This window comes from Tinamus guttatus, unplaced genomic scaffold (assembly GCF_059628265.1).
Source record: "Tinamus guttatus ecotype Peru unplaced genomic scaffold, ASM5962826v1 Tinamus_guttatus_pri_ptg000033l, whole genome shotgun sequence".
Lineage (NCBI taxonomy): Eukaryota > Metazoa > Chordata > Aves > Tinamiformes > Tinamidae > Tinamus > Tinamus guttatus.
The window spans coordinates 5,726,500-5,745,050 of record NW_028288567.1 but is presented as its reverse complement, the minus strand read 5'-3'; the positions used below and the strand labels follow the sequence as shown (position 1 = coordinate 5,745,050).

The window sequence follows — 18,551 nt, the reverse complement described above, 5'->3', positions numbered from 1 at the left end:
CGCTGAGGATGGGGACAGGGACATGGCCCAGTCGCCGTGCCGCTGGGCCACGGCACTGCGTCCTCATGCTGCTCTGTGCCGCGGTGACGGCGGCAGCCTTGGGGCCGAGCCAGGTGCCTCGCGTTGGCCCTGGTCTTACAAGTTGTTAGGTAGTAGCAGCACCTTACAGTTCTGTTCAAGCACAAATAACCTAAAGCTCAAGAGCTTCAAGCAAGTACATGTTTAGCTCATCTGCAAGACAAATCCATATTCACCAAACAGGCACCTTTGCTATGCTTTCATTTCAGTCCTAATCAAATTTAAAAATGTGAAGTAACTGACAATTAATCCCCAAATCAAACTGTTCCCCTGTAGAAGTTTCAGCTGATTACGATGTCTTTTTCTCTTGATCTTTTTGGTGTGTTTGTTGTGTCAGAAAAGCAATCAGAACCAAACCATCTAGCAATGACCTTTCCAGATATGTCTGACTGTTAGTGCTTTGCTTTCTTTTTTATCTCAACTGTCTGTCTCCTGGGATTTACACAATATCTGAAAAAAATGAGACTGTAGTAATAAGAGGCACCACTCAGGGCTACTGCAATATATGTAAAAAAAAATATTTTCAAGATATCCACAGAGATTTCTTTTCTAACACTGTTTTATGGAGAAAAAAAAAAAAAAGGCCTTTTAGAAAAATAGCATTCTGCTCACAACATTCTGTCTTCCTACAGCACAGGAACTCTAGTGGTCTCCCCCCCGCCGCTTTCCCCAAGAGAGTTTATGAGGAGAAGGATTGAACTGACCACTTGTTGCCCTGCTGATTACAGGACGGTCAACTGTGCGTTTGTTCCTGCCTCTGAGCTAAGTACTACTATGAACACAGAGCATGGAGCCTTCTGCATTGACACTTTAGAGAGCTCAGGAACAGTCCTGTCAAAAAAAAAAAAAAAAAAAAAAGAAAACCAAACAGGGACTGCAGGCTCTAAGTGACTAAGTGACTGCAGTGGCTCTGCCAGTTCAGTCTGCTTGATTGTTTGCTTGATGTTATTTCATTTAAACTTCTGATGTAGGAAGTCAGAGATCCCAATGACATCAAAGGTTAATGGTGAGGTGCTTAGAAGTGATTTGATCTTTTACATTTACTATCAATGCAAGTCTCATTCAAATGAGCTTATTCCAGTTTATCAAATCTGTCTTCAGCAGCTGCATGCTTTCTAAGTCTGTCTCCTACACTGTATTTATAGCATTTCTTTTATTTAGTTTTTTGTCTATGTTTATTTCTGTTGAGCATTGAATTGTAAACAACTGGAGTTCAAGCTTGACTGAAGCTGACTACAAAAGCTCAGAAAAATACTAAATCGTTTTTGTTTGTTATGTTTCTTAATCTTCACTTACTTGCACTCAAAGCTATCTAGAAGTACAAGCAGGGTGAGTACCACTGGAGCAGAACACATCAGTCAGGCATCAACATCCTACTCAATTTAGTGTGAAGCTTTAACTAATGAAGTCTGGAGCCCTGTGAATAGACAGCAGATTTCATCAACTCATTCAGATTAAGGATTTCTTAATGTATCTGAGAGTTTCAAAACTACCTGCCAAAACAACATAACTCACCTAAGATATAAATAACTGTGCTTGGGAACTCCCAGTTCAGGGGCCAGGTGTAGTCAGCGATGCCTCTTCAAAGGCTGTTTCTGACTAAGGGCTTCGGCAGTGATGCAGCTGGGGCAGTTCGTGTACAGCCCCCAGAAAGAGGGGAGGCTCTAGAAGAGGAAAGGGCGCAAGGCCAAACATCCTTGGCGTGACTCAGGGATTGCAGTGGCATTACAGCAAGATGAAAATAGACCACATTTACCGTATTAGGTCACCATGTTAATGTCAGTAATCCTGTGGCAGTGAAAGACTGTGCCCTGCTGTTCCTGCACACTTCTCCGCAGAGATTTAGCACTAAACCACACAAAGGCTATCTACCTTTGTGCCCATCTCAGTCTCTCAGTGACGCTTGCTGGAGTACTCCTAGAAAAGACCATCTTGTAAAGGAGCGAAATACAACCAAATTGCATTGTATTAGCATTTTTATAAGCCCCAATGAAATTGCTTATCGGTTTTGAAGCAAACTACCCTATACACGCCTAGCATAGCCTAAATAAGAAAATCTAGACCAACCTGCTTGTTCCAGGGTACACACACACAAAAAAAAAAAAAAAAAAAAAAAAAAAAAACAGCCAAAGGAAAGGCCCGAAACATGGCACTGCTCATTCCAGCTAAAGCCAACATGAACAGATTTCTAGTTATTGACATTCATTTTGCTCTTTACACAGTGGATAGAAAAAGAGGGAGCCACTTGGTCATAGTGGGATCCGAATAACTGAGGAATGCAACATCTCATAGCCAGCACTATACAAACACTTCTCTGTTGGCAATTCTCAAGGCCAGATACCAGCAGAAAAGCATAGCAGTGCCAACCTCGCCCTCACAGAAATTCCAAGGCCATCCAACACTTCGAAGAAGATAACGTTTGTATTTTGGTTTGTGACTCTTCTTCAAATCAAGCGCAAGTTTCCAAGGATTGTAACCCGCCTCAGCACATCAGCAGGACAGCGCCCTTCCCCAGGCTGCTCGGAGCAGACACCCCCTGCACAGCCACCCTCTAGCCCCCTTCCCGCTCCCTCCCCACCGCTTCACACCCAGCCCCTGGGTTCCTGTTCAGGGGCCTCGGCTGCTTCCCAGCGTCCACACCACCCCGGAACCGGAGCACGGCCCTGCTGACGGGCTGCAAACTGGCAGGTATTTTGGAACCGCATTCTGCGCACAGAAAAATGCATGGAAAAGGTGGCCATTTTATTTTGCTTCAGTCCCAGTAACAAACACTAGGAAATTGCAGTAATTTTGATTTAGAGACAATTTATCAGCTCTCAGGCTTTCACTGTATTTTCAAGAGAGAGATTTAAACCAACAACTAGCTATATACTGCCCAACTGCAATAGCCTGAATTATGACATCTGCTAGCAGTCAAGACAGGAGGGCTGAGAAACGTTCTGAAGGCATTACTCAAACTGCCCAATTAGGCCAATTCTCATTTGAAAATTTGGTAGAAAACTATTTCCTGAAAATATGTGTTTAAATTACTCTATATTGTGAAATCATCATCACCATTTGCTGTATATGACACAAAGCCTTAAAAATACATGCTAAAAAGGAAGAGATTATCCTCAACAGGCTTACCAGACAACCAAAGCTTCAGGAGAGGAGCACTGATTTATAACAGATATTTCTTGATGTATCAAGAAGGCACCAAACTCAATCTCCCAGTAGTCAAGTCTTCATTTCCATAAGACAGTACTCTTCAATATTCTTCATTTGTACTTCCTATATACAGTAAATTTCAGGTTCCTGATAATGCTCACTTAATTCCTTTCAGAGTCATATTAGAAAAATTAAGACTATCCTGGGATCTGTCGGTCACCATGTCAGTTAAAGGTGTCAGACTGTCTTAGGGCAGACAGTAATATACTCATTTGACTTACAGCCACCATGAACAAAAAGCAAAAAGTGGAACCAATTCCACTTCTTGGATTCATTTAGAACGACATTTTTCATAAGCAGAAATACCTAATGACACATCTGTTTTTAAGCAAACTACCAAATTTGTGATATAACAATGAAAAACAGACAGGTTGATTTCCACTAAAAAAAAGTAAAATTTAAATTTCAGATTTAATCCCCATGAGCTACACCAGCTGGTATGGCAGCTTGAATTCATGCAGGACAGAAGAGGGTAAGTAACGGTGATGTTAGGTCACTTTTCTTCTTGCCAAATCCTGGATCTGGTCCACTCCAGACAGAGTAGTCCAGCTATATTTCAGATATTTGCAAAATAACAAAACATGGAATACTTCATCCCAGCAGAAAGATGCAGTTATCTCTGGAACAAAACTCAAGAGTTTGAGGTGAAATATAGTGTCAACATTATAGAGAAATGAGATAATCAGAATGCAATTATACAGATTTTTTTTTTTTAAATCCAGGTAAAAATCAGTCAGACACTGAGAAAACTACAAATTCTTAAGTTAGATTATTACATAAAAATGAATGGGTGCTGCCAGTATCCAAAGTAATTCAGAGTCTCTCTTACCTGCCAGGTGATAGATAAAACAGTTCTCTTATTTCTTCTCTCTGAAAAAAATAGATAATATCTATTAAAGGTAAAAAATATATGACTTTGGGGACAAAGATTCTTAAGAAGTTTCGGAGGTTTAATAGATATCTCTAGCATTTTTTTTCCCACTTTTTTTTTTTAAAACATAACTTTAGCTTTTTGAATACTACTAAAATTTGGCTTTTAGAGAAACTTAGGTTAAAAGTATGCTGTCATCTCACCGGATAGAATTTTAATTTTTTTTTTTTTTTTTTTTTTTTTAAGATGAAAAAGTGACGGAAAATTCTTTCAGTTGCAGAGTAAAACACATGGGCCTAAACCTTTATATCCAAAAGGATGCTAAACAATTGATCTCTGGAATGGGAAACATACCAAGTTTTTCTGAAGGAAAATAAGGTGCACAAGGCAAGTTACTGAAGCCCTTTGGAGAAAGCTGTAGTGAACAGTTTTGTCTACCCCAAAAAGTAAACATTCAGTTCTGGAATTGTACTGTTTTTCTTATGCAGCACTATTTCTAAAACTTCTGAAGAATGCTTAATACACAAAAGCTAGCTGGAATGAAAACTCCAACTAAAGAAGCACATACCTCAGGTCTGCCATTTGATCATGTATCCTTGGAAAGAAACCATTTGTGCACAATAAAAGGGGCCAAACGGAAAAACAGTGAAACTTTATGGTTTTAGCCTGTCGGTAGATATAACAAGCAGTTTCATTTTTCAGCTGCTCCAAATATTGAGCCAGAATCATGAAATAACTCTGGGAAGTATCTCAGTTGAATATCCACTGTGTCCTTGTATTCTGTCAGCTCTTATGCTTCAGAATACCACGGAATCTTTCTTTTCATTCATTGTTTTCACCCTTCTGGCCACAGCCTGATCTACTCTGCATGATAACTCAAGTTACAACACACATAGCATATCTGAGATCAGGAGCTCATCTCCATCTTATACTCTAAACAGCATGGCTAAGCGAGGCAAAGGCCTTTGTATCCTTTCATTCATTATTTACCAGACAAAATCGAGTAACAAATGCGCTGTTACAGAGCATGTTCAGCCTCTGAAGAGCTAAAACAGTCCGATCCCCTCGGCCTGCACTCCCTGACTGCACGAGGTTTAGAGCTGGTGTGCTGTGTCCCTCCCGCACTGTGCTGAGGACAGAGAGTGTGCACAGAGGTGGATCAGATGCGCAGATGTGCAACATGACCTCAGCAGCCCACCCCAGAACACGTTACACTGATTCTCTTCTACACTGAGAATATACCTCCAGCTAAACAAAATGCATACACACACAGAGATATGTGAAAAGGGACAAAATAACTCGATCACAAAATGATTCGCAGCACCTCTTTCTGAAGCATTCATGTTTACTATGGTTCATACAAAGAGCTAAAAGGATTCTTCACTTGACTGCTGAGAGAGCTCCCTCTGTTGTTACAAAGTGCTACCAGAAAACATGCTCCATTAGCACAGCATCTTTCTCATCTTCAAGGGCTGTACTTTCAAAAACTCCATCCTGTGAAGTGATAATTGAGATGATTTGCTGAGATAACTCTTCGTGTTTATCTTCTGCACATGAATCTGCTATCTTCTTCCAACCTTCTACTGTACAGACTGTATCATTTAGAATCATCTGCTCCAACGTATCTGAGAGAACAAACATAATAGCATCAAGCTTTTGGCCTGATCAGCATTTTTACTATTCATATTAAGTACAGGGTACAAGTCACTGTTTTTCTAGCTAGACTAAATCCTAAGAGCTAAGACTAAGAAAAAAAAAAAAAAAAAAAGAAAATCTGCAAGAAAAAAATGTGTTTGGTTTAATGAAAAAGATTAAAGCCCCTAACCCCCCTAACCTCTGATTGCACTCAATCTCTTCAGAAGGGCAGTTCACTGAAGTGAGACAAAATAAGCAGAACAGGTGCACATAACTCTCACTAGATAAAGAAAATCTAATTTTCAGAACAATTAGCCAAGAAAAATGCTGAAATCTAAAAAACAGATCCAGGCAGATACATATTAGTCTGTCTGCAGGGTAGTTTCAGGACTTAGCTAGCAGGAGGGACCCTGAAGTTTTATGCAAGTAACCTCCATCTCTGTGGGAACTCCAAAAGATGCAGAATGTGAGACCTGACTCACGGTGAAGGAAAAACTTTTCTCCAGATTCCATTATGAACCAGGAGCACCACATCAAAAGTAATTTATAAGGTTAACTCAGATTTGGATTAAAATTTCTAATACAGGAAATGACCATCATCTCTCCTTTTTTACGTTTTGTCACTTGATACAAAGATGTTATTTTCCATTTGTACTGAGAACTATGATATTTTTAAAACTTCACAATAACAGCCTGCAATTCAGACTGTGCTGTTCTTACTTTTCTTGCTCATTTCCTCCAGCAGCTGGAAGCCATGCTTTCTGTGATCAGTTGAAAGAAGAGCTAGCACTGTAGACCCCAAGGATGAAAGCGGTGGGTTTCTAAACCACTCTTCACCCAGATGATAAGCTAATTCAGTGGCAGTACAGTTTTCCAGTAGAAATAAGTAATCATCTAAAAATAAGACATCGAGACTATTAGGTATTTGCATATGTTATCTCTCCCCTTCTTCACTATAAATGAAGGAAGTCTGTACTCTGTTCTCCTCAAACAGTAGAAAAGCTAGTGCGAGATCAAAAAAAAAAGAAACTAAGCTTCTTTTACTGATAAAAAAAGAGTATTTTAGAAATCTCATAAAATAAGAAAATTAACAAACACTAGAAAAGAACTAAACACCAAAAACCTCCCTTAAAATTATTTGAAAGTTCAGAAAATAAAATAGAAAACTAACTGAACTAGGTAAGAATAGGTATAGAAAAGGATATAGTCAGAAGGCTCCCTAAGAGAACAGAACATAGAAATGAACACAAGGCAAAACTGATGAGGGAATAAACTGCAACGCAGCCACTGGATTTTTTTTTTTTTAGTTAGTCTGCTTATGCAAAGACAGCACATCCCAGACCAACAAAAGGACAAGTTCTTTCTTCCCAGGATTGCCCAAACCTATATTCTGACCAAGTTCATGAGTTAATGCTTTCTCACAAGAGGAAGAGAACTTAGGAGGTAGAACCTTAGAAATAAATATCATTCCTTTATCTCTTTGGTGGTCTTGAAATTGTAGGCTTGCTACAGTTCAGCTATGACAAATGCGGTCAAACAAATATCATTCTTCTGAAGACCCTAACCCAAGGTGTAATACCTTGGTGTCAAAATAAATGGATATTTTATTGTATTTCAGAGACATAAATTATACCACATGGAAAAATACAAGGACTACTTTCATATCCAATGTCATTTGTCAATTTTTATGTTACTTGGTTGAGAAACCATGTGGAAACAAAGGCCAAAAATTCCTAGCATGGTTCCAATTTTATGATCCGCTTTATTGTCATCTTCCCTGAGCTCTGTTTCTGCAATGTCTTCACTTTATTTAGTTATCTGAACTTAAGTAAGACTAATGCAATACTATCAGTATCTGCAGACTTTGCAGTAATACAATATCCTGAAGAGCTCATTTTGATGCACTGAAGTGCTTCTTTTTCCTTTCCAGTAATGACTTGACTAATGAGTTCACCGTCACATTAGAGAGTGACAGATTAACCTCTGGTTTTGGAACTGGAGATCTGAGTACTCCTACAAGCTGCTGCTTCCTCCTGGGGTCCATGACAAATCATGGAAATTTCCAAGCACACCTATCAGGAGAAAGGCCTTATTTCACATGTGCTATGCAGCTTCTATCCTTAAGAACAGTATGATAGTATGATAAAATACATAGGGACATTTAAGTGGAGCTTGTTAAACTTAATGACAGGAAGGCTAGGTATCTGTACCCAGCTTCAATGCCTTCAAATGCCCTCTACGCAACCACGGTTACTGTTAAACCTGAAATAAACACACGGTGGAACAATCCTGAAAGCCATTACAAACGCCTTAGTATTTACCTAAAGAAAAATACTCGAGTTGCCGAATATAATCCACTGCTGTATAAATTTGGCCCTGCTTATACAGGCACAGAGCGACTTTCCTGTGTACACCAGACTGATCATATACGATCTGAGCCAAAGCCAGGCATTTTGACAGGTTGCTTGGGTCCACTTTCCCATGGTCATAGAGCACATCTCCTAATGCCTCAGAAAACATCAACCTGAAGAAGACAAGGTAATAAAACAAACCAGTATTACTAGTATGTTATTATCCCTTCAGCTGTTCTGCACTTCTGTCCATCTTTCTGCTCCAACTGTTTCTGAGAAAGTAGCCTCTTCCCAACCGCGCGAGAGAGAGCTCTGAGCACAGCAAAGGCAGCAGACCACGACGGGACATTTCTTTCAGTGCTACCCTCAGTGGTGGTCCACGGCAGTCAGGAGGCACATCTGCAGCCTTCAGTATTGCTGGAGACAGGGAGCTCAAAGAACTAAGCTGCTCCTTACTAACAATTCATTTAACATGTTTCAGTGCGATGGTGTAACTTAAGGACGATGGATGAGTTCAGCACACTGACAGGCTACACTGTAACAGCTCTTTCACATGAGTAGGACAGGGTAGGGGCTAGGACTGAAACAAAGGTGGTATTTCGGTCCTGGTGAAAGATGGTTTAGAATCCACATTTAGAAGCAAAATACAGGCTAACTTTTGATAATACTGATGCTCTTTTCCAATGCTCTTTTCAGCAGAAGGACAACAATTACAGCTACTTGAATACCAGACTGTTCAGGTGGGATTTTCACCATTTCAAGCAAATTTACGTTATATTAGAAAAACGTATCTCTGACAGCTTCTTTAAAAACAAAACTGTAGAAACAGAATCAGTTCTAAAAATTCAAGTATGATTGTATCCCTATTCTTGTATAGGGATAGAAATATATAGGCCAAGGGCTGGTATAGGTTTTACAGATTAAATGTATTTTAATTTTAAACTGTGTTCAGAACCATAGATTTAGCATTGACAGTGACAATCAAATGAAATAAATTAATCTTCCACCAACTGCAATTTTTTTTCGCCCAGGGAATGGTGTGAAAATCTTTTTGGATAGTTTTTAAACACAATGCAAGAGAAAAGAAGCTTAAAGAAAACTAGAGTCTGCAATACTGAGACAAAGGCAGGCAGTGACCAAAGCTGTATTCTGAAGACAATGTTGTTGGTATTGCTCATTTAGCCCATGTTTATAGTGACTTTAAGATTTAATAGTGAATTTAATTGCAGAATCAAGAGAAATACATTAATATATTTCTGGCTGTGTTTAATTTGAGGGATTTTAATTTAAAGGAAAGGAAGAAAAGGCAAAGAAAGCATCACTACCTGAAGATGAGGGCTGGGAGGGACATAACCCCCTCCTTTATATCAGTGCTGAAAAGACACCTACCTTTCCTGGGTCACCCAGTGCATAACTATATTTAATTGTTTTTCAGCCAATGCATATTTGACTGCATCCAGAGTCATGGCTGAAATCTGAGGCAATCCAGCGGCAGTTGTTGAATTTATGAGAGCCTCAAAATACTTAATTAAAAGGTTATTTCTTTCTTGAAGACAACCAACAGCTAGAGAGATAAAAGAGAGAAGTCATTCACAGGGGGAAAAAAAAAGTGGCTTTTATCACTTTAAGACTTCTTAAGTTCTTGTCTTTGTTTGCGGATACCCATTAAAGCCTTTGAGAATATTCTTACTAAATCTGTTGCGAGGCTGAGCCATCTCAGGGGTTATGTTAATCACTCCAAATTAAGATTGTTCCAAACAGGGCAGAGGGTTCATTACAATACTCTATCCCTGACAAGTAATAGGAAAATCTCAGAGATGTGTGCATCTCTATGCACACATGGAGTTTTAAGAAAAAAAAATTTAAACATTTTTTTTTCTAGTGAGAATGTAGAGAATTATACTAGGAAGGTCTAAATATCTCTTTCTTTGGAAATAAAACACCTCCTGTTAAAGTTACAAAAAGCTCTCTGTAAACAATCAGAAAATAACGTCAGCTCTATCTTATCATTTATTATTGATGTCAGTTATTAATAAGGATTAGTTTAACTTAGAGTGCCCTTATTTTTTGCGATTTAATTGCTACATTTTCTACTGTAATTGCACTAATTACGGTCACATCCCGTTCTACCGAGATATAGGCTGTGATCCAAAGCATTTACAACGTAATGCTCCAATTCTACAAAAATGTAATGCGTTTGCTTACTTTTAGGGTTACAATAGCATAAGTTACAGGTGCCACTGAAATCACTAAGACTCATTTCCTTGACGCTAAGCACATAAGTGCATTTTGTCAGATCACAACTTGCTACAGATTCATAATCTGACTTGTAACTCTGATTTGAAATATTAACTTGTCACAATGCTTCTCTGTTATTGCCTTTAAATTTGAATAAAAGTCAATAAAATATGCACAGAAAAAAACAAAGTTTATCTTGCAAAGTTTAGCAGTGTCCCTTTGGCTCATTCCCAAAGGATAAACATTCAGCTGCTTCAGCATCTGTCATCTCCAATATCACTGAATTTTATGTTTCCAAATGCACTCAAAACACTGACAGAAGGACAAAACCAATAAAAGATGACTTTGTACTTATCAGGGATACTTAAAAATCCTGATTATTATTTCTGAAATTTATATCAATTTTCAGTCTATAAACTAATTTTGATGAAGCTGATTAATTTTAATGAAGCTAACACTGCTTTATGATTCAAGAAGCTAGGCTGTTCTAGGAAGCTGTGTTTACACACAGGATAGTAAGGACTGGAATTTTCAAATAGTGGGTGCACTTTTGTCCTCGTTATAGTGCATATCTTATCAGTAGAAATAAATCAGGTTTTAGAACAACTGTAGGAGCAGCCCTATACTGATTACATCTGACCTGCACTAGACAGAGAGAGTAACGGGAATTTATACTTCTGCAAGCCCAGACTCCCAAAAGGATTGGAAAGGTTCTGATTGTACCATAAGGAAGTCTAAGAGCTGGTCATATTTTCATTAGCCAAATCAGTTCTGAAAGCTGCACACTAGTGTTTACGTTCCAGTCTTGCCCTTAACCCATGGCCTGCCCCAGTACCACAGCAACAGGTGAGAGCTGGCTCTCTCTCTCTCTCTCCCCTACTTTTCACCTCTTTGTCAAATGGTAAGGACATTCCCTAAGAAAAAGGACAGCCTCACAACTTTACTTATTTTCAGCTAAAATGCCGAAAGTGTAAACTTCAAGCCCGCACAAACAATTCTCATTTGCTAAAGGAAGACCAAATTCCCGACCACTGAAATGACTACATTGATACCAGCTAAATTGGTTTGTCCTCTAATAGCAACCCATGTATTTCCCATTAGCATTCCCAGTAGCAATTCCCACATTCGAGTTTCTTCAGAGTTTCTTCATTAAGGAGAATTCCTCTAGATGACTTTGCTGCAGAAACTACTTTAGGATCATACTCAGCACTTGGGAGTAATTCACTGAACCTAGAAAGGATTAAAAATAATTACAGGAATAATTCAAAAGTAAATATATATACATGGTATGCGTAAAAAGGTTGGCTGATGGGATAGACAGTGAACTAATTAAGAAGCTCAAACACTAAAAAATGCTGCAAAATGCTGTGATAAAGATGTACCAGATTTAAATGTACCTATTTAACGCTCTGTAAGAAGTAGCAACCTTGTTCCCCACACATCTGGTTACCTTTCTTCTGCCTCACTGCCTAGTAGCATTTTGGATGGTGTCCACAGTGAGAACTGGAAGGGAGTTACCAAAAAGAGAGCCACAGAAGGGATTTAGAAGAAGAAAAGAAATAGATGATGGTGAAAGAAATGGTGTTGGCTGAGGATAGGGAAGTAAAACAGAAGGCACAAATAACAGTGATAGCAGCCATTAAATGTCATCACCCTGGTATGTCGATATTGCCTGTGTCACCCAATGGCCAGACTTTCTGTCTGCATTTCTTGGATTTTACTCCAAGTATCAATCTGTAAAAAGGGTCACAAAAAGCAGAAAAGCCTGTGCCCTGGAATGACTGCATTCAATATGCTACATTAACTGTAATGTTGTAAATTGCTAATAGAGAGCGGAAAACAACGATGTTCTTTTTACCTGTCAAAGTATTCAAGCAAATCTTCAGCCACTTTACTAAGGACACCAATAGCTGAAATACAAAACACAGTGGGATAACCACGTTATTACCTCAATAAGCTAATCAGAGCTAAAATCACTACCAAACATAAAGAGAAGAGGGAAGGGAAGGATGCACCTTTCACCACATCAATTGAAATTTAAGACAATTTTACCCCTGGTGCCCTCAAAGTGGCCAGAGGCAGAAATAAACTAAAGACCAAACTTCTGCCCCTTACAGCTGATTATGTAGACTCATACTGTCATTCAATTTCTAATGATTTTACCTCTTTCATCTTTTTTATTTTCCATGATCTGAGAGAGCAGATGTTGCAGGGTGACAGTCTTGGCTGATTTTTCACAAGCAGAAATAACATTTGAAACTAACAATATTCTGGTATATCTATGGATAATTAAAGAGGAAAACAGATATGTGATCAGTACAGTTACATCAATCAAGAAATAGTTATATAACAGTATCAAGGATATCTATATTAAAAATTGATTTATGAACTCAGTTTAACACACAAGGCAAAAAACCTTGGGAACACATCTAAAGTAAATATACATATATATGAGAATATATTGCAGAAAAGCACTTGTACCTGAGCTTCAGCTTTTCTCTCTTTGCTTCAGCTGTATCTCGTAAGGTCATTAGGTGCAGGAGTTCTTGTTCTAATTCAATCTTGTTCTTCCAAGGGACATATTTTATTTCTCTTTCTTTTTTCAATTCTAGCACCTTTCTGTCTAGCTGAGCAAGGTATTTAGAAAGAGAATCCAAGTTGAGCGATTCTTCTAAACTGAGACCTGCAGGGGAGGAAAATGCCTTTCACAAACTCCCAACTGCTCCAAGCCTCTTCCAGGCCGTGCTTTTGAGGTACAATTCTACCATATCCCTTTGGACCACCTCAAGTCGCAAGATGCAAGATTTATCATCCGACCTCTGTATTTCGTCCTCCACTTCTTTCCTAACGCTTCCTTTTGTCTTTTCTGACTGCTGCTGAGTGTTGAGCTGATTAGGTCTCATGAGGTTCTCCTACATTTCTTCACATTTGGCTCTCATCCTCGCCATCCCGAGGGCCTCAGTACCATCAGCAAAACAATATACTTTTCTAGGCCATTTATGGGCTAAACAGTATAGATCCCCTGCCTCCATTACAAAACACAACCTCTTACTCATACTTCCCATTTCGTATCTTTTAAATACTTATTTATCCAAGCAAAGACTTTCCCTCTTACCCTATGACTGCCTAATCTCCTTCAAAGACACTCCTGAAGCCTTTTGAAAATTCCAGAAGATTGGATCTCTTCAATAATCCTATCTTTTGAAAGGACTCTTACGGACCAGCAAAGCAGAACTTCCCTTACCAAAGGGCATGTTTACTCTTTGCAAACACATCATATTTATCTGGGCATCTACTTATTCTGTATTTCTCCACATTTTACTTGGTTTGCTTGGTATGGACCTTAGTTTTACAGGTCTGTAATTCTCCGAATCTTTCATGGGGCCCTTAATTCATATTCATATTTCCCCTCCACTCCTCCTTTAAGATTCTCAGGATATGAGATTTACCTGGGATGGGCTTGGAGGAATCCACTGTTTTCCCTTGTGTATCTTTAGGTGGTGGCTTTTTCACGCTTTTTATTCTCAGTATCAAATTTTGAATTTTTGCAGAACTCTTCTCTATAGCATGTATCCTGAAAAAGGAAACAGTTTCTGGTGATTTTTTTCCATCTTCCCTTTTTACACATCAGACTGCAAGAACATTGGGATGATAAACTGTTGAACTGGGCTTGCCCAGCCTACTGAGCTCAGTAAAGCCTGTCCCCAACTTGGCAACATTATTGTTCGAAACTGCACATGGCAAAGTAACTGTCTCTTTTGAGAAGCCTATCACATAAATACAGCTCTATAACACAACAATATCTCTCACTCTAGACATTATTGGAAACAACTTACTTTTCTTCCAGCTCCATTGCTCTCTTCCTGTAGTACAGCAGAGTTGTAGGCTCCGAGGCCAGAACTTTTAATCTCCCATGAAGGAAAAACGCGCTCTTTTGGCCGTTCTTGATGGCGGCAATAAAACCCTCATATCCCTGCTTGATTGAAATCAGCACGTTCTTGTAGGCAGTAACGTACTCTATTACCTGTAAATGTATGCAATATTTATATGAGATGATTAACAAGGAGAAAAAAAAAAAAAAAAAAACAAGAAAGATTTCTGGAATTGTCCAGCCAGCATGAGAGATTTACAGTAAAATAACTAGGAAAAAAATAGTATTTCTTAGATCAAGCTCCATTGTGCCGTTCTAACAAAAAATAAGACCCCAAAACAAATAATACTGTTTACATTGATAAAAATGCAAGAAAAAAGCTTTACATGGTGAAAGGCAGGCTCCAAGCTTCCTTCATTAACCATATATGTTAATAAAACTGAGGCAAACATCATTTACTTAGACAGCTGCAGGCACCATTTCCATGTACCAGAAGATACCTTCTCCAAACACGCACTAACTCTCCATAACATGCACAGGTCTGGAAAACCAAAGGGGCAAGTGCTGTGCATTTTAATGGCATAAAACAACAGTCAGCTCAGTATTTAAAAGCAAAGCTAGCAGCCCTTATTCCTGGCCATCTGGAACATTAGCCATGCAGGAATCTCCCTCACCACCACCCCCGTTTTTTGTTCCCCATCTCTCCTTGGCCTCTCCCATCCCTGTAGCTGAAAAAGGCCAAGAACCAGAGAGGCAAGGGCAGGAGTTCTTCTGAAGCTTCACCAACAGCCTTTCGGCCCAAGCAGACTGCAGTTCATGTTGGCACAGGGGAGAGGGTTTTCTTTCCAGAGGACAAAGCACCAAAACACCCCTTGTTTGTCAGCCTTGCCCACTGCTCATTTACCTGGGGAACATCGTTACCTTGTCAAATGCATTTCTGTATATAATGTAGTGCTCCTCGGGGGGCCCTCGCTCCGAACCACGCACTTTCTCCGTTTCAGTCAATATGTATCTTTCTACACTCTCCAGAAATCTCCTGTCTTTCTCAAGAACGATGGGAGGCAAGACAGAGCGCCGCTCTGCTCCCGCGCTGAGACTCGCCATGGCCGCCTGCGCCTTCCTCAGGGGCAGCCACGCCAAAACAAAACCTAAAACATGGAAATTGCCGCAGTAGCATTAGCCAGCGCTCATGGATTCAAGCAACAGTCTTTACCCATGCTGCTTTAGGCCTTTCTCTGAAATACTGAGCACACAAACAACACCCTGTCTCCTGCTAAAGCATTTCCAAGGCACTGTAAAGCTCGGTGCTGTCCTCACTTGCACATGGCCTCCCGAACTTTAGAGATATTTACTCTTAAACAACCCGATGATGTGAGGGCCCGCCCCAGAGCCGCCCTAGGTTTTTAACCCGCCTCCAGCCCTGGGGGCTCCCCGCAGTGCCCCTGCACACACCAACCCGTACGTGCGCGCTCACACACGCGGGGCGCCGCGGGAGCCGCGGGACACGCCGCCCCCGCCCCCCGCAACGGCCGCGCGATGCGGGGCGGGGCGCGCGCCGCCCCGGTGCAGTGTGGGCAGCGCAGCACCACCGCCCGCCTGTCGACTACGACTCCCGTGATGCCGCGCGGGGCCGGCGGGCGGGGACTACCCGTCCCAGCAGGCCGCAGCGCGGCGCGCGGCGGCGGGGCACGCCGGGAGCCGTAGTCGCGCCGCGGCGCCGCGCCCCTGGCGCGCCCGGGGTGGAAACCCCGTGCGGAGCGGCGCGGCGCCCTTTCGCGGCGCCGCCATTCCGCGAGCAGGTCGCTGCGCAGGCCTCGCTCCGCTGCGGCGCGTGGTGCCCGGCCCGCCGCCCCGCCATGCAGATCTTCGTGAAGACCCTCACGGGGAAGACCATCACCCTCGAGGTGAGGCGCGGGGGAGGGCCGCAGCCGCCGCGGGCAGCGGGGGCGGTTTCTCGGGCTTCTCTCGCTCTTCGCGGCTGCTGAATGGGCCGATGCCCAGTTAAATGGTTGCGCTGAGGGTTTTTTAATACGTATATACGGAGCGGACATCGATTTGCATTGAACAAAGGAGCTAGGGTACAGTGCGCAGGTTGCACTCGATTTCTTGTACTACATCGGCATTTACACTAACCACATTTTTTTTCCTAATGTTTTTTTTTCCTACTCATTACTATTTTGTTTTATATTAGGTCGAGTCTTCTGATACAATAGAAAATGTGAAGGCCAAGATCCAGGATAAGGAAGGTTAGTTCACAACGCCTTTTCTTCCTCCTCCGTTTGAGCAGAGTATTTTTTATGCAGATAGCATGGCCCGGTCCGTTTCCTTTCTTTAATCTTGATTTGTATCGTTATTAGGAATTCCTCCTGATCAGCAGCGACTCATTTTTGCTGGTAAGCAGTTAGAGGATGGGCGCACACTGTCCGACTACAATATTCAAAAAGTGAGTAGAAAAAGGTCAATAAAATACTCTAAGTCATATAAGCCAGCTACTGCCATAGAGCAGACTGATATTTGCTGTTAAGCCCAAGACATACTGCAGCTAAAATGAACTATGTTATTTAGGCTGAGGTAACCCTTCTGACTAAGGAAATGCTGATGCTAAGACTAGACCAGTGAGTTGCTGCAGTTGAGGGTGCAGTCTCAGGCCACAAGTTACCATCTTTAATAGCTTTTTCTTCCATTGCTTCCCTTCTGTCAGCTCCTGGCACTGCCCACTCTGTCGAGCTAGTTTAGGGAGCCAGTGTGAAAGCTACTGCTCACAGATTGAGTGCAAAGGGGGGGCCATGCAGGCAGCAGTGCTGGTACAAAAGGAGGAGGAAGTGATTGTTTTTTGGCGATAATTAACCGATCAATTGAGTTGCATTAATAGCTACATCCTATATGTACTAGAATCAAAAAACGTAGGTGCAAGACCCTTCATTATATTTGAACTATTAAGGAGTTTGGGGTGCCGCAGCACACAGAGTTTTGTTTCATTTGCAAACTTAGTAGCAAAAAGGTCTTTTCAAGCTCCAGCTATCTAGAAAAGCTCTAAAATACTTAAGTACTTTCTGTAAGTAAAAGAACAAGCTTGCATAAATGCTAGTCTGGCCTTGAGAAACGATTCTGAGTCTATATGATGCGTTTTACAAATAGGAATCAACCCTTCACCTCGTGCTGAGGCTGCGCGGTGGTGCTAAGAAGAGGAAGAAGAAGTCTTACACGACCCCCAAGAAGAACAAGCATAAGAGAAAGAAGGTTAAGCTTGCTGTGCTCAAGTATTACAAGGTAAGCAGAACTATTTCTAGGGGAAATTTGTTAAAAGCTCAGTAGATCTCAGTAAAGCTGGGAGATTTAACAGATCTTGTGAAGGGACAAAACGATTACAAAATTTGAGGGTGGTATTCTGCACTTCTAACATGACTTCATGGAGCCTGGCACAGTTGTTTCTATTTGTGCCTCCAAACTTTGCTTTGGGAATTGGGTGATGTAATAACTACCTCTAAAAACATTTTGTCAAAGAAAATCCTGAGAAATCATGGGCGCCGTAAGTGGCGATCGTACGTGAGACCTTCCTTCTCTGCCCCGTGCAGGTGGACGAGAACGGCAAGATCAGCCGTCTGCGCCGCGAGTGCCCCTCTGAGGAGTGCGGAGCCGGGGTCTTCATGGCCAGCCACTTCGACAGGCACTACTGTGGCAAGTGCTGCCTGACGTACTGCTTCAACAAGCCAGAAGACAAGTAATGTACCTGACAATAAAAATCTGAAATTCTTTATGGTTTAAGGACTTGTTTCTCCTTCCACCATATTTCCTTTTCATTGATAAACAAGAGGGATCTACATAATGTTGAACATTGATCAGCAACTAGGGTTTTCTGGGTGTTGATTCTAAAATTGAAGCAAGAACTTTTTTCTAAAGAGCTGCTTTAGGTAAGAGACTTCATTTTTCTTACAATGCAGCAGTACATTAAAAAGGCGGTGTATTCAACTGAACAGACGTTTCTGCCAAAGAATTTTCCTCTTGAGTTTGCTAGTTTAATGCTAGCTGTCAGTGAAGGCCTAGTTCTAGTCCTCTTATTCTAGGCTGTTTATTAAGACACTATTTTGTCAAATGAGATTTGCTGATGTTTTTAACACAAACTTAAGATTCTTGGGCTATAGCGCCTGTTATGTTGAATATATTCATCAAAGTTAGAAAACTTCAGCTCTTCAGTAGCAGAATACTTGAGGTTTTTGCTCTAGACTTTTTCAGAGTGGGTTTCCTTTCTGAAGGAATGTGGCCAAGGTACCAAAAGGCACCAGCAAAGGTGGGCAGGGCT

The 18,551-nt window shown here is 41.0% G+C and overlaps 2 protein-coding genes across 2 annotated transcripts; one reads left to right on the top strand and one right to left on the bottom strand.

Annotated features, from left to right (window-relative positions):
• Positions 1-5,500: 5,500 nt before the first annotated feature.
• Positions 5,501-15,355, bottom strand: CLHC1 (clathrin heavy chain linker domain containing 1). The gene is made up of 11 exons (XM_010218216.2): positions 15,173-15,355; positions 14,217-14,404; positions 13,830-13,954; positions 12,862-13,063; positions 12,544-12,659; positions 12,239-12,290; positions 11,504-11,610; positions 9,532-9,706; positions 8,113-8,315; positions 6,512-6,685; positions 5,501-5,781 (listed from the first exon to the last, which is right to left on the bottom strand). The coding sequence occupies exons 1-11, from the start codon at positions 15,353-15,355 to the stop codon at positions 5,579-5,581; spliced, it is 1,728 nt and encodes a 575-aa protein (XP_010216518.2). The 3' UTR covers positions 5,501-5,578.
• A 647-nt stretch (positions 15,356-16,002) lies between these two features.
• RPS27A (ribosomal protein S27a) lies at positions 16,003-18,016 on the top strand. Its single transcript, XM_010218197.2, has 5 exons — positions 16,003-16,155; positions 16,443-16,497; positions 16,609-16,694; positions 17,390-17,521; positions 17,827-18,016. The coding sequence occupies exons 1-5, from the start codon at positions 16,108-16,110 to the stop codon at positions 17,974-17,976; spliced, it is 471 nt and encodes a 156-aa protein (XP_010216499.1). The 5' UTR covers positions 16,003-16,107; the 3' UTR covers positions 17,977-18,016.
• The last annotated feature ends 535 nt before the right edge of the window (positions 18,017-18,551 follow it).

Excerpts from the sequence above, each read along its gene's own strand:
- CLHC1 (XM_010218216.2), bottom strand. The coding sequence starts at position 15,355 with ATGGCGAGTCTCAGCGCGGGAGCAGAGCGGCGCTCTGTCTTGCCTCCC. Across the intron at positions 12,660-12,861 it reads AGAGAAAAGCTGAAGCTCAG|ATATACCAGAATATTGTTAG; the intron begins GTACAAGTGCTT and ends AATTATCCATAG. Across the intron at positions 9,707-11,503 it reads AACTCTGAAGAAACTCGAAT|CTGTTGGTTGTCTTCAAGAA; the intron begins GTGGGAATTGCT and ends TTATCTCTCTAG.
- RPS27A (XM_010218197.2), top strand. The coding sequence starts at position 16,108 with ATGCAGATCTTCGTGAAGACCCTCACGGGGAAGACCATCACCCTCGAG. Across the intron at positions 16,695-17,389 it reads CCGACTACAATATTCAAAAA|GAATCAACCCTTCACCTCGT; the intron begins GTGAGTAGAAAA and ends TTTTACAAATAG. Across the intron at positions 17,522-17,826 it reads CTGTGCTCAAGTATTACAAG|GTGGACGAGAACGGCAAGAT; the intron begins GTAAGCAGAACT and ends TGCCCCGTGCAG.